At 42.0% G+C, this 15,662-nt stretch overlaps 1 protein-coding gene across 3 annotated transcripts in view; it reads left to right on the top strand.

Moving 5' to 3' along the window:
* The window catches only part of LOC135972314 (phospholipid-transporting ATPase ABCA1-like), a 30,818-nt gene extending 19,327 nt beyond the window's left edge, over positions 1-11,491 (top strand). For 2 of the 3 annotated variants that reach the window (XM_065549860.1, XM_065549859.1), the window contains exons 18-26: positions 12-132; positions 785-847; positions 1,464-1,570; positions 2,209-2,350; positions 4,776-4,910; positions 5,761-5,864; positions 6,065-6,157; positions 6,396-6,639; positions 8,064-11,491. In XM_065549860.1, coding sequence (XP_065405932.1) covers positions 12-132; positions 785-847; positions 1,464-1,570; positions 2,209-2,350; positions 4,776-4,910; positions 5,761-5,864; positions 6,065-6,157; positions 6,396-6,639; positions 8,064-8,204 — 1,150 coding nt within the window. In that variant the 3' untranslated portion in view covers positions 8,205-11,491. Of the gene's footprint in view, positions 1-11; positions 133-784; positions 848-1,463; positions 1,571-2,208; positions 2,351-4,775; positions 4,911-5,760; positions 5,865-6,064; positions 6,250-6,395; positions 6,640-8,063 lie in introns of all 3 variants that reach the window. The other variant, XR_010588735.1, reaches the window with a different exon arrangement.
* The last annotated feature ends 4,171 nt before the right edge of the window (positions 11,492-15,662 follow it).

Below are 15,662 nucleotides of genomic sequence, written 5' to 3'. Positions count from 1 at the left end.
CCCCTTCGAAGGCCTGTCAGTGCCAAGTTGCCTCCTGTGAATGATGAAGATGAGGATGTGACCAGGGAGAGGCAGAGGATAATTAGTGGCGGCGGACAGAGTGACATCCTTGAAATCAAAGAGCTGACCAAGGTGAGAGAGAGAGGGCTGCACATGCTTACCTAGATAGGTTGGGGCTGGGGCAGTCCCTCACCAGTACCACACAGCTTACCCAGAACCTGATCCAGAACCCACGGGAGTCAAGGGGAAGACTCTCACAGATTTCAGTGGACTTTGAGTCAGGGCCCAGATACATTCTATTCACAGGCTTAAAAGGCAGTTCACTTCCAGCAGGTAAAATGTGTTGGATGTCAGCAGTGCATCTGCATCCAGAATGCACGAATATCTGGCACAAGTCTCGCATGTCTGGGGCACTGTCTGACGCATTACAGTTTCTTTCCCAATCAGATATTGGGCTAGACCCTCCATTGAAGTCAACAGAACTATGCCAATTAACCCCAGCCGAGGATCTGGCCCTGTATGCCTGAGTGCAGACCCCAGAATCAGCTCCCCTGATTATCTCGACCACCAGTTACCTCCGGGAGTATGGCTAGTATGATTTGATGTGGTAGTAAAAAGCTAATCCTGTCCCACTGAAGTCCAATGAGAATTTAGCCATCAAGTCCAGGCGGATCAGGACTGGAGCCTTAAGGATGTCTTGGGAAGTACATGGGGCTCAGAGTCTCTCTCTTCTCCCACCCTCCCACGTTGCTTATTCTCATTAATTTGTATTTCCTGGTTTCAGATTTATAGAATGAAGAGAAAACCAGCTGTTGACCGGATCTGTGTTGGAATCCCTCCTGGGGAGGTAACGACCAATTTCTCATCTAGATCTGTGTTTGTTTTTACTGAACTATTTCGGAGCAGTAGAAGGCAGTGAGTAGGATAAGAGCTGAAATCCTTGAGGTTTTCATTGTAATGAAGAGACATGGTCTTGTGCTTAAGACAATTCCCTGCTCTGCTGCAGACTCTGGGTGTGACCTTGGACAAATCACTAAATCCCTCAGGATAACAAGGATAATCGCACTCACTTGGGGTGGCAGGATAAATACATTAGTGTTTGGTATGCAGTCTGAGGCTATTCCTCTAGATAAAATGCTTTTGTTCCCTTCTCCCTTCCAAATGATTTCAGTTGGAAATAAAAGTTCAGAAACTTCCTATGAAAATGTGGTATTACACTGAAGAGCAGCTGTCAGAATGGGGGGAGCCATCGTTAGTCTGTCTTGCTAATTCCAGATCAAATTTGCTCACATTTATACATAAAAAGATGTTTTTTTCCTATAGACCCTCACTCTCACCCTGAGCTCTGAGAGTCCAGGGACTTCTTCCTGCCTTATGCCTGTCATTGTCAGTAATAAAAGATTCTGCAGGTCAGATCATGCACTCAAATACACATGGGCTCATTTGCTCTTTAATGTTTTCAGTGCTTTGGCCTCCTGGGAGTGAATGGCGCTGGCAAGTCGTCAACTTTCAAGATGCTAACTGGAGATACAGATGTGACGGGAGGAGAAGCTTATCTGAAGGGAAACAGGTGAGCAGAAGACACTTCCCTCTGCTTCACCAAAGAAAATCCTCTGCTTCTCTCTCCTTCCTGTGTGTTCAAATTCCCAAGCAGATGTAACTCCACTGACTTTGCGAGACTGGCCCCTGCTTGCACCAGGGCTAAACCTGACTAACTTTAAGCATGTGCTCTGCTGAGTCAAGGTCATAGGGTAACATTTTCAAATGTACCTAAATCCTGAGTCACTTTGAAAAATGGGGCTTAGGGCTTGTCCACGTAGCACGTTACTGTAACAGCTTGCTGCACAGTGATGCCCCATGTGGACACTGCTTGAGCACAGTCGAAGTCCCATTACTGCTGGCACTCCAGGGCTTTCACTGTGCTGTAGCAGTCCAGGCTTGCCACGCAGTAACTTGCCATGTAGACGTGCCCATAGGCTTTTAAGTTACGTAGGCGTTTTTGACAATGGTGCCCATCGTGATTAACAGTCACATTTTAAAAGAAATTACTGTGACCCCCAATTGCTTTTGGGATCCAGTCACAGCTTTGCCTAAGCCACTGGTTATACTTCCAGAATGAGACTGGTCAAATCCCCGTTCTGTGTTCCCCACCTGAAAAGGCAACGGATGTTGCACAATCCTAACTATGGATCTTCTCTTGCTTTATAGTATCTTGTCTAACATCCAAGGAGTCCATCAGAACATGGGCTATTGCCCTCAGTTTGATGCTATTAACGAGCTGCTGACGGGGAGAGAACATCTGGAGTTCTTTGCACTTTTACGGGGTGTTCCTGAGAAAGAAGTCTGCCAGGTACGCAAACCACAAAGCACAGACCCCGGCTGAACTGCATTCCACTGCCCACTTTAATCTGTCGGTTTGGACAGGATAGCGAAATTGTCATCTGCTGTGGTTTTTCAGTACCAAACAAGTGTTCTGCTCGTTCACTCCTACCTAGGACAACTGTGTCCTGCACAGAGCCGCTGATATTACCAATCAACCTGGGTTTCCAGTCAGTTAAACCCTCCCCAGGCTTTTCCTACTGGTCACCATTACTCCTAGACTGATCGGTTGCCTTAAGGAATGCTTATTTAGGGATAAATGGTGGAGTCCTTATTCCTGTTGCTGATCATTTACTCTGAGGAGTAGTCCCATTGAGTTCATTGAGAATACATGCTCACCAATTTAAGGGCTTCCCAGTCTGGCCACTCATAGTTTATAGGGACTAAGTTTTCATTATTTGAACACTGACATTTGGGTGTTCCCAGTGCGGGAGCAGTCAGTCAGGCCACTCCCTCTCTGCTGTTGACTTCTCATGCTGTCAGCAACATACGCCATCTACATCCCAGAGGCGGTAGATCTTGATAGAGCGCTGGTCTGGAAATACTAATGGGCCATATCTGTGTAAAGGAGCCGTGCCTGTTCACAGCAGCTGAGGTTCTTCCCCAATCAGTTTAAGGGCCTTCATCTGCAGTGGTGGTGTGCAGTAACTGCAAGCACCTTGAGGAATCTTGGGCCATTTCCTACGAGCGCACAATGAGTCATGTTACTGCAAGCCCTAGGAAACAGTAGCTTGCCACCCAGCGAATGGGCACTGAGCAGTACCCAAAGAGAGTGCTGTATAACTGGGTCTGTTTTGACTGGGGCCATCAAGCAATTAAAAAAATTAATCGCGCTGTTAAACAATAGAATACCATTTATTTTAAATATTTTTGGATGTTTTCTACATTTTCAAATATATTAATTTAAATTACAACACAAAATACAAAGTGTACAGTGTTCACTTTATATTTATTTTTATTACAAATATACACACTGTAAAAAAAACAAAAGAAATAGTATTTTTCAATTCACCTCATACAAGTACGGTAGTGCAATCTCTTTACCATGAAAGCTGAACTTACAAATATAGAATTATGTAAAAAAAACAACCTACACTCAAAAATAAAACAATGTAAAACTTTAGTGCCTACAAGTCCACTCAGCCATACTTCTTGGTCAGCCAATCGCTCAGACAAACAAGGTTGATTACAATTTGCAGGAGATAATGCTGCCCGCTTCTTGTTTACAATGTCACCTGAAAGTGAGAACAGGCGTTCGCATGGCATTGATGTAGCTGGCGTGCAGATGCCACCAGCTGAAGGTTGATTTTCTTTTTTGGTGGTTCGGGTTCTGTAGTTTCTGCATCAGAGTGTTGCTCTTTATGACTCCTGAAGGCATGTTCTACACCTCGTCCCTCTCAGATTTTGGATGGCACTTCGATTCTTAAACCTTGGGTCAAGTGCTGTAGCTATTTTTAGAAATCTCACATCGGTACCTTCTTTGCATTTTGTCAAATCTGCAGTGAAAGTGTTCTTAAAACGAACATGTGCTGGGTCATCATCCGAGACTGCTATAACAACATGAAATATAGGGCAGAATGCGGGTAAAACAGAGCAGGAGCCATACAATTCTCCCCCCAAGGAGTTCAGTCACAAATTTAATTGACGCATTATTTTTTTAACGAGCATCATCAGCATGGAAGCATGTCCTCTGGAATGGTGGCCGAAGCATGAAGGGGCATACGAATGTTTAGCATATCTGGCATGTAAATACCTTGCAACACCGGCTACAAAAGTGCCATGCGAACGCCTGTTCTCACTTTCAGGTGACACTGTAAACAAGAAGCAGGCAGCATTATCTCCTGTAAATGCAAACAAACTTTTTGTCTTAGCGATTGGCTGAACAAGAAGTAGGATTGAGTGGACTTGTAGGCTCTAAAGTTTTACACTGTTTTGCTTTTCAATGCAGTTATGTAACCAAAAAAAAATCTGCATTTGGAAGTTACACTTTCATGATAGAGACCGTTCTTCATACTTGTATGAGGTGAATTGAAAAATACTATTTCTTTTATCATTTTACAGTGCTTATATTTGTAATAAAATAATATAAAGTGAGCACTGTATACTTTGTATTCTGTGTTGTAATTGAAGTCAATATTGAAAATGTAGAAAAACATCCAAAAATATTTAATAAATTTCAATTGATATTCTATTGTTATAAGTGTGATTAATTGCGATTAATTTTTTTAATTGCGATTAATTTTTTTTAGTTAATCACGTGAGTTAAAGGCGATTAACTGACAGCCCTAATTTTTATAAATATTTTTCTATTTCCCAAAGACTCTTTACCTTCCAGTGCAGTAGTTCCCACCCATAGATATTGATTCAGAAGGTCATGTTGCCCTCTCTTCCTGTAGGTTGGCGAATGGGCAATTCGTAAACTGGGCCTTGTGAAATATGGAGAAAAATATGCTGGGAACTACAGTGGAGGGAACAGACGCAAGCTCTCCACTGCTATTGCCCTGATTGGGAGCCCTCCGGTGGTGTTCCTGGTGAGTTCACGACTCTTCATGTATTAACATTTTTTTCCTTTAAAAAATAACTAGGTCTCAATGCTGTTCCCATTGAAGTCGGTGAAGTTTTACCATTTGGCAATGAAGTATACATTTAAATGCATAACATGTCATTTGTATGTGCAAAGGGCCAACTTATATGTGAACATGATGTAGTTATATGTACAAATACAAGGCAAAATGGAGGCCTGAATCTCATGCCATGTATTTTTGGAAATTTGTTCCAGAGAGTTGTTTCCGATTACTTTGGCAATGACTGTCTAGATTTGGATACTCACTAAGAATTAAGGCTGATAGCTTGCCACTGCTTTATATACAAAACTCCCTTAACGTCAAGGGAGTTCTGTGCATAGATGGATGATCAGATCCAGCTCTTTATGTGTGAACAGTTTGAGAAAAGAATAGACAAGAAAGCAATGGTTTTATCTTTCCTTTTGTGAATTCTTGAAAAAGAGCTACTAAAATCCATAGTATGTGATGAGTGAGAGCTACACGTTCTATTTAAACTAGAGCTCATTCATTTTTCCAATATTGAAATTGATGACCAAATTTTTTAGTTAGAGAAAAAAATGTACAACATTCACAAAATTTGTTCTCCAAATTTTGACCAACAATAGAGCTGATCAAATTTTTACTAAGTTAAAATTTCTGGGGAAAAATCATATTTTAAATTTTGAAAGAAAAAAGGGGAAAATTTCCATGAAATTTTTAAACTTTTCCAGTAAAAATCAGTTGGATGGGTGTGGTTTTCACTCTTCACAGTTAAATATTGTCATTGTATACGAAATAGTGTGTCAGTAGCATGTTATAGTATAAATGTAATTTTCAGGATGAGCCAACCACGGGAATGGATCCCAAGGCACGCCGTTTCTTATGGAACTGTGCTCTGAGCGTCATCAAGGAGGGGAGATCAGTGGTGCTTACATCTCACAGGCATGTAGTGTTCATTATAGTTGGGTATATACTGCATTGTATTTCTCCAGTCTGATTTAACTGGGGGTGGATTTTGAAATCTAAACATTCACCTCAGCTGCTTTGTTTCTGTAAATGCAGGTTGGTGCGATGTAGCGGTGGTGATTTCAGAAAACGCAGGCTTTTTGCAGGGTTAAATGGTTTTTTGTTTGCCCCCATAGCATGGAAGAATGCGAAGCCCTGTGCACTCGAATGGCAATAATGGTCAACGGGCGGTTCAGGTGTCTTGGCAGCGTCCAGCATTTGAAGAACAGGTGAGCGCTTTCATTTTGCTCAGGCCATAGACTTGTCAGTGGGCCTGCACTGGGCTGCCAACCAGTTCAATCTGAGCTGCTGGGATATTGACGTGAGTGATTTTTTTTCTCCTTCTTCGGCTCTTCTTATGTGGCTTTCTTGTTGCTCTTTAAGCTACAGGAAATGGCTGTGTATTTTAAATGACACCCCTTTTTCCAAGAGACTCACCTAAACTCCTCTGCTTGGTGCTGTTTGCAGGTTTGGAGATGGCTATACAATAGTAGTGCGAATAGCGGGGGCAAACCCTAACCTGAAGCCCGTTCAGGAATTCTTCGGGCTTGCCTTTCCTGGCAGCGTCCTGAAGGAGAAGCATCGGAACATGCTTCAGTACCAGCTCCCATCCTCGCCATCCTCTCTGGCTAGGATATTTAGCATCCTCTCCCAGAACAAAAAAAGACTCCACATAGAAGACTACTCCGTTTCTCAGACTACACTTGACCAAGTAAGTTTCTAGTGCGCTGTGAGCCCAATTCTCCTCTCTTTACATAGCTGGGAAACCCTGAGTAACTCCACTGGACCTCCAGAGTGTAACTGGGAGCAGAGTTTGACCATTTGTCTTCAGCTGAGTATTTCCTATGTGGAGATTTTAACATGTCAATGAATCTCACCTTTGTAGAAAGGCAAATATTTATGTGGGGCCTCGTGGATAGAGCACTCAGGAGACCTGGCTTCCATTCCCAACTCTGCAACTAGCTTGGGCGTCACTTCACCACTCTGTGCCTCAGTTTCCCCATCTGTAAAATGTGGATAATGCTGCTGACCTCCTTTTGTACAGCACTTTTAGATCTACTAATGAAAAGGGCTACATAAGAGCTAGGTATTATCATCATTGGCTTATCCAGTGCATCTTTTTCTCCCTACTCTGAACCAAGCCTTCAGGCTAAATGTGACATAAAAGCTAAGAGAAACACATTTGAGGGACAAAGTATAGTCTTGCAATTGTACAGAACTGAACGTTAGGATACGTGGTTTCTGTTCCTGTTCCACAGATATCCTGTGTGACTGTGGGTAAAGTCATTAACCCTCTGTGTGGGTGTTTGTTCATCTGTAAAATGGGGTTCAGAATGCCTACAGTGGTCTTGTGAGGCGAAATTCATGTTTATAAAAGCCTTTGAAATCCTCAGATGAGAGGCACCATAGTAGTGCAAGGTAATACTTCCAGTGCAACGTATATAGCACACAGTAAACACATGCGGTATTTATAAATGCAAAGTACATAGCAGTGTAAAAATACATGGCACCTTCCAGGAGACTTCAAAAGGCAGGGCCTTTGCTTCAAAGAGTTTATAATCTAGCACTGGCACTATGCAGTACAGAAGTAGGAAAAGGTGTGGCGCTACCACTGCTGAAGAGATCTGTGTTGAAAGGGTTTTGCAGAGGATGCTTGGCACAGAGGTCCCACTCTGGGGATAGTGGAAAAGGAGTCTGAAAGCAAGAGTGATCAGAAGCAAAGGGTGGGAGAAGGATGCAGAGGGAGGGAGGATAAAATGAGGGTCGTGAGCAGGAAGGAATTGAGGAATAGGATGTTGAGCTCAATGCAGTGACCAGCGAAGCTAGTGCAATGAAGAGGGGTGCAGTAGCCAAAACACCTGATAAGGCAGCTGAGGCCTTTGGATAAAGCTGCTTCCTGTGTGGCAGATTTTGTATTTTTCCACCTGGGCTTTTCTTCTGTAACTCTATTTTAATTGACAAAGAGTAGATACTGGACTTAATCCTACTGCCATTGAAGCCAGTGGGAAATTTGTCATTGGTTTCAATAGGGAGCAGGGTTGAATCCATGGTAAACAAACAGTTCGTAGAGGAAAATGTCCTGCATTAAGCAGAGCCCAAAGTGACTAAAGATTCCATGACCCTTTTCTCTTGTAGGTATTTGTAAACTTTGCCAAGGACCAAAGTGATGATGACCACACAAAGGACATGTCATTGCACAAAAACCAGACTGTTGTGGACATTGCAATCCTTACGTCTTTTCTGCAAGATGAGAAGGTGAAAGAAAGTTGCGTGTGAGCTACTCTAGGCAAGGACATGGTGTTGAGCAGAAGGACGAGACAGCACACCTTCCTTTGCATGGAATGGGATATTCCCAAAGGGGAAAGCTAGAGGATACAGAGGGAAAGACGTAAACTGGACACTCTACTGATAACCATTCAATGCAATGCAATTCAATGCAATGAAAACAAAATTCCATTACAGAGGCAGTGCCTCTTGGAGTCATTGCCTTGTTGTACTGTTCTCAAGTGACTGACTTGAATCTAGTTCATTACAGTATAACTCTGTGAAACTGTAGTATGGAACCCATTGGACACTGTGGGCTTTCAGCCATACTGTATTTTGTTCCTACACCGTATACTTTTCCTAGGGTTGCAACAATCGTTTATTGCGGAATCATGGCCAGTGATTATTTATTGATATTTTAAAGGTGTGCACGTTCGTACTCTTTAAATTTTTTCATATTGGGAGTGGAATTTCCCTGGTGCTACATGCATTGCCGGCAATGAATGCACCGAAACAGTCAGTGCCAACCAGTTACCAAAAGGCACAGTGTTGTGGCCTTATTTTGGGGGGGGAGGAACCACCGGACCGGCTACTCTGTAAAGATCTTTATAGACTGGTGGAGGTCAATCGGTAATAATCCTAAACTACGAAGCATACCATATGTAGATGGTACACAGAGATTTAATAACCTATCTCATCATCCGCTGCAGGGATGGCAGTGTGCACAACTGAACCTTGCAAATGTATGGGACTGTCCCACTAGCATTGTGACCAATCATCTGCTCCCTAACGAGCCTTTATGTAGTTAAGTACTTTGCTGCTCCTCTGGTGATACCACAGTAGTGCCACTTGGAAGGCTGCGCAAGGACTGAGTAGAGAGCTGTGGAGGAGAAGCAAAACTAGGGATCAGACTAGAGCAGCACACTCATTGGTTGTATACGCTGCTAATGCCAAGAGTAACTTATAACACACGAGACAGTCGTTCTGCTATGGAATGCCTATTCTTGAATTCCTGTTTGGCAGCAGAAAGGTAACCAGCATCTGAAATTCGCTATTGCTTAGCTCAAATGTGCTGTCATTTCTGGCTTTGTCACTTAAACTGAAAACCTGAAGAGATGTAGATTTTTTTCAACAATATTATTTATATGTCCTTAAAAAGGCAGCAGTTAGGGTATGGAAATACTTCAATTAGATCTTTAGCCATAGTGTAATTTATTACATTATGTCGGCATTGTCATGCTCTATTTTCAGTGATAACTTTGTTACAGGCATGTAATATGGTCTGTGCAAATCCCAGATTATGTGTTCGAACAAGTACCACCAGCCCTGGCTTCAGCTACAACAGTTTGCCTGAAACTCTCCTACATGGAAATTGATATATGGTTAGATTAATGTGCTGTAGTTTATTAGGTGAACCCTAACTGCAGAACATACTTTTGTTCGTGTAGGAAACCACCTCATCCAAGTTCCCCTTGGAAACAACTAGGCACATAAACCCCAACACCCCAGTGACAGCAATCCGTAATCTACAATTCAAAACTTTACCATGATGAGAATTACTGACAGCCTCTCTCGTCTGGCTGTGCCATGGCAGCACATCTGTACTAATGTTCCTCAGGCACCCCAGCTGTGCTTCAACCCTTAGAGCCAGCCTCAGCCCCAAGCGCATGAGCAGCCCCACTGACTCAACAGGGCTACTGGTGCTTTATGGCCCTTGCTGCACCGGGCCTCTAAAAGTTATTTATTACCTCTGGATACTCCTCCATCATGACTTGATTTTCTTCAGTAAATGCCCCAAAGTCTTACACTAATAAATACAGAAAGTGCCATGAACTGATCACTTTAGCAGTATTAGGCAATGTGATGATTATTTATATACTTCCAGGCATCCTGGCATTGATAAATTCAGCATTTTATTAAATGAAACACTGTGCAAAGGGTTAAGTCTACCAGTCCTGACTGTATTTCTGCATTGGGATAAAGTAAACTAATCTACAGCTACGCTGAAGTGCCTTTTATATACTATATTCATAATTTAATCCACAGAATACTGTTGTAGAGGGGAAAGGACAGAAGAAGGGGTTAGTATACCTCATTTCTTAAAGCATATCTGTATTCTACTTACAGGAACTCAGACTTCCCCCAGTATCCTCACCGAATGATTAATAGATTAACAGTATACATTATATTTTCAGGAGCAGAGCTGTTATAAATATTGGGGCCAATCCTGCAGCTGTAACTCACATGATACCAAGGGCTGCAGGATCAGGGCTATGATATGATTTTCAGAGTCAATGAACACACTGAACATTTAATACCTCTGAAAATCAACACCACAAGTGGCACTAATTCACAATCTCAACAGAGAGACTACAGCTATAGACTCAATCCTGCAATGCACAGAACCAGTCAGTATAATAGGAATGTGAGGTGTGCAAGTTTGAGCCCACTGCAATGGGGTTTATTTTAAACCCATACAGATGGTTGCAGTTTTTTTGATGGATGATTTCATTTGCAGTGGGTAGACAGTGTACTCACAACGTGCTCATTTCTCCTAACCCTGCCAAAGAAGAAAGCCTTGAAGAGTCCTAATGCACAATCTGGCTTCTATGATAAAAAGAAAAGTTACACTAGATGTTGAAGGTAACAGGAATATTTCACACCTCTTCAGTCCCTGGAGAAATCTCAGCCTCTTGTACATTTTTTTAATCTGTATGGAATCCATCCTGTGCCATATAGTTCTCACATACCGCTCTCTCACTCGCTGAAATGATTTCCAACTACTTCTTTCTGCCCTTGGAGTTGGATGTCAGGCAAAATTATCCAAGTGCCACACGTGTTACAATTGTGAACCACTCTGATAACAGAACTGCATTTAGGGCATTTATGTATTTGAAACAATGTTACCACTTACTGTATGCTATTAAATTGTTGCAACCCTTTTTGTAGTATATTTGTATTTCAATAAGGACTATACATGTTATTTTTTCCCCAAGATAAAGTGCTTCTCCCCTTCCTCATACTCCCACCCCGCCCCCCCAAAATACAGTTGGTCCTTCATTCCAAGCACTTTATGCTATCTGTAATGGGATCTATTTTTGCACTGGAATATCTGTTAACTTTGCAAAATCTAGAGATTTCACAACAAAACTTAAGTTAAATCTTTCAATGGACATTTTCATTAAAAATAAATATATATATTTGTATTTGCTAATAACTGTTTGTGAAGTATTAGGCATTTTAATTGCCTTGTATTAAGTCAAAAATAAAGCTGTAACAGCACTGTTCATCTACAAAAATTTGCTGTTATGCATTTACTGTTTAGAGCAGTGCCATTAATCTGTGACACGCAGGAGGACCTTGTTTATGTTTGGTTTGTGATGTGAACTTCCACACATTAAGTGGAAAATTGTTTTACACCTTTCCGATGAACTGAATTGTTTTAGTCCTTTAATGTAAACAATATTAATGTAAGTTTTACTTCTGCAGTCCACTACGGTAGAGGGTAAATCCCAGTGTCCTGTGCCACGTAACACATTCTTCAATAACCATGAGGGGGGATTTGATAGCAGCCTTCAACTACCTGAAGGGGGGTTCCAAAGAGGATGGAGCTCGGCTGTTCTCAGTGGTGGCAGATGACAGAACAAGGAGCAATGGTCTCAAGTTGCAGTGGGGGAGGTCCAGGTTGGATATCAGGAAAAACTATTTCACTAGGAGGGTGGTGAAACACTGGAATGCGTTACCTAGGGAGGTGGTGGAGTCTCCTTCCTTGGAGGTTTTTAAGGCCCGGCTTGACAAAGCCCTGGCTGGGATGATTTAGCTGGGAATTGGTCCTGCTTTGAGCAGGGGGTTGGACTAGATGACCTCTTGAGGTCCCTTCCAACTCTGATATTCTATGATTCTATGATTAAAACTTAGTCCAGGTTAAGGTCAGAGATATTCAGAATTGATACTAGCAGCATAATAAATCAGATTCAAGTTCAAAGACCTAATCTAGCGTTTAAAAAAAAAAAAATCAAAGATAGGAAAAACTGATCTCTGAAGACGTCAGTCTCCACTGAGTCTGACGTTGGTCCTATCATCCTGAGGATAGTGCACGTGTCCTCTGTAATGCAGTGTACAGCTAAAGGGGCTATTCTAGTTGACAACTTCAATCAGAGCCTATCTACACTGCATACACTTGTCTTTACAAATGTTAAGTTGCATCCCATGGGCAATATTTTCCCCATTTACATTTGCTTTTATTTATAAACTAGGCTTTAGTCGTAAGTCTTCATACATTGAATATCTCAACTTGTGTATAAAGTAACTGAATTAATATCTTGGGGCAATGCTTTGTAAACTAGACCAAGATCTGATTTTTAGTCCCAGACAGATGGGCAACATGCATCTACACACTCCGTGACTCCCTCCAGCAAGTTAAGGAGCAAGATTACTGGCTCTAAAGGAACTATTCTCTAGGCTGCTGGAACCAACATGTAGAACCTTCAGAATGCTGCATTTATAGAAGTGTTATAGCCTCTTGGTTGAAAGGACAGGAACAGTTTTAGGCAAGTAATATGGCTATATACAAGATGCAGAACAATAATCAATGCTTTTATTAGGCTTTGAGCTTTACAGTCTGGCAAAGCTTTCTCCAAAAGTATAGGCATATGGACTTTAGTGGACCAGTTAATATGATACAATTCATAAAGAAACTCTCAGAATTAATCAAGTCATTCATAATCAGTTTCAGCACAATAAACAAGTATTTGCATGGAGATGTGATCCATGTAACTTACTGTTCAGTCATAATTGAATAAAGGGCTGTGACCCACAATAGAAAGAATTTAAGTGAATTGCAATACAGTAATTCAAGTAAAAAAGATACTCCTGATACTTAAGCTGAGTTCCCTATATCACCACTTAACCAATTTTACTGCAACATTTCTTATACCTAATTCCAACCTCATTAAAAATAATAAATACAAGCAGACACACCAGTGAGATGTATGGTCAGCATGCAAAACCTAGATTAGGATTCCTGCTTTTTAGGGCAACAAGTAGTAACTGGGAAGATGTGACCTTCTCAGGAGATAGCAAAGTACATTATACAGATAACAGCTCTCTGATCATCCTTGCACTGGTACAGCTGTGAGCTTTGGAAAGGGCCTTTTGCCTTTTTGTACCAGTTATAGAATACTTCTGCATGGATGCATCTTCAAGTGGCGATAAGATGAGAAATTCATGGCTAATACGAAGCATTTGCAGAGTTCGCGGCATGGTGGGCAGGCCTTGAATTCTTATTATGGCACAGAGTGCAGAGGACTACGGCTAAGATTAAGCATGTGGATTTAGGTTTTATCCACATACAGTAAATTGAAAAATATTTGGCTAGATTATATTGGTATTGAGAGAGACTCATATGACTGTTCAGGATAAAAATGCCGTATGAAAGTTGTGTTGTCTGCCATTACATCAGTCGGTAGAAAACTATTTCAATGGTGAACAAGGCATAGGAATCAGAAGCATATTTTGCTGGGACTCCAGGAATCTAACACTCTCCCGCACTGAAATTAAATACACAGAATTAGGTAAAACAAGACAGCATTCTTAAATGAACGGTATTCTGACTTTTCAGTATACATGCTGAAAAGACACAGCCTTCTTGCTTACCAGCTCCTACCACCCTGGCGTCCTCATGGGCATAATGCCTCCCTGCTGCACGGCTGTCAGGGTTCTCATTCCACCAGAGCACATGAACTGTGAAAACAAGAGCATAACAAATTGAAGAGTGAGACCGTAGCTAAATTACAGGAAATATCCTACAGGTCCTTTGCTCTGTTCTGAAATCCTCCACCCAAAAGCAGCAATTCATCAAACAAGACATTCCTTCTGCAGAGTTTTTCTCATGCTGATTTTTAACACTGCATTTTCTAATCCTTTTAAGCCACAACTCTAGTTTCAGCAAACTGTCTTTAGACCCCATGTCAAGCTGAATTCAGGGAGACAGTGTACAGGATTCCAGGGCAAAAGAAACACTGGATCTGACTAGTTAGACAGTTGTGTATGTCCATATGCATCACCCGTGATATTAGCGGGGCTATCCTGGTGCATGTGTGCCCTTCCATGCACTTACAGTGATATCAGAACTAGTGCCAAGATGCTGCTCCTTTTCTCCTGGCAAGAGAGAGTAATTTGGCTGTATTTGAGAGGAGGAAGTGATCCATAAGCAAGCATGAGCCAGACTTATTTATACATTTAAATCCTTTCAATGATTCAGGGCTTGCTTATTGGCATGGTGTGTATCTATGGAGTTTCAATTCCCCACAGGCCTAGTGCTGGCACTGGTTTCTAGCACGCTTACAGTGAGACAAGCACCCCATTTATCATACTACCAGTGCTCGGTGCTAGCACCATGGATGCGGACTCCGGGAAAGTACAGTTATGGTGACAGAAATAAGACACCACCGTTTTTGATTAGCTAAAGCCATGCAAGAGGCCCAGGATCCAAAATGCAGCCTCCAAAGTTGTAGTGACATTAATCAGGAGTCTGAACACTCTCATAAGTATTGCTGATTTGCACCTTTGCCCCTCTGCGCCCATGACTGTACTGAAAACTGACTAGTACTGTACCTCTGTTAAGTAATCCATATTCTGTGTGGAAAACACCAATCAGCTTCGTGTAGCCTGTATTGAGATGAGCATTGATTGCAGCTCTGAACGACTGGCCCCACAGAGCCGGCCCACCAGGCTTCATCTGAAAAGTAACCATCTCATATACCCCTGATGGAAAAAGAATACAGCAGTACAAGCCATGAAATGTCAAACTAATCATCTGATTCTAAAAGGTATGAAAATCTTACAAGCCATCCTCACATTTATTGTGATTCAGTTAGAGCAGTAACTTCCAACTCTTTGGGGTTAGTAGACCAAAACATTGCTCCAAAGGGTCCCAAGATCCATCATGTCACACAGGAATACGGGTCACAGAAAAGAAAACAATGAAAAGTTCACTGAACGACCCTGCACAGATGGAGCCATCTCAAAGATAAAGAGAAGTGAAGCCATTTCAGGTGAACACCAGTCTCTTTTCTCCAGGATCTACGAATTCAGCATTCAGATGACTAGAGACAGCAAAATCTCCTGAGGCTATAGAAAGATGAACAATGTGAACTGGCCCAGATCCTACTAGCCTTTCTGAAACTGACAGTGTCCTTGGTGGTCAATGTTATTTATGACATCATAACCACTACATGAATCTTGGCAGCATCCATCACAGCAAGAGGTGTCCTGAGACCAAAGCAGCAATCACTGACCAGACACCTGGGACAAACATATCAGCTCTATCCTTCAAGGGTCTTTCCTGTTTGAGGAGGAACTACAGAAACAACAAGGTTTACAGAGAAGACTCCAGGCTTGCTGCAAGACATGCCACCTTTAACACTGACATTCCAGGGATTACTCGGTACTGACACCAATGTATGAATG

This window comes from Chrysemys picta, chromosome 6 (genome assembly GCF_011386835.1).
Source record: "Chrysemys picta bellii isolate R12L10 chromosome 6, ASM1138683v2, whole genome shotgun sequence".
Classification (NCBI taxonomy): domain Eukaryota; kingdom Metazoa; phylum Chordata; order Testudines; family Emydidae; genus Chrysemys; species Chrysemys picta.
Note: the sequence above shows the minus strand (reverse complement) of the source record. Positions and strands in the feature narration are given on the sequence as shown.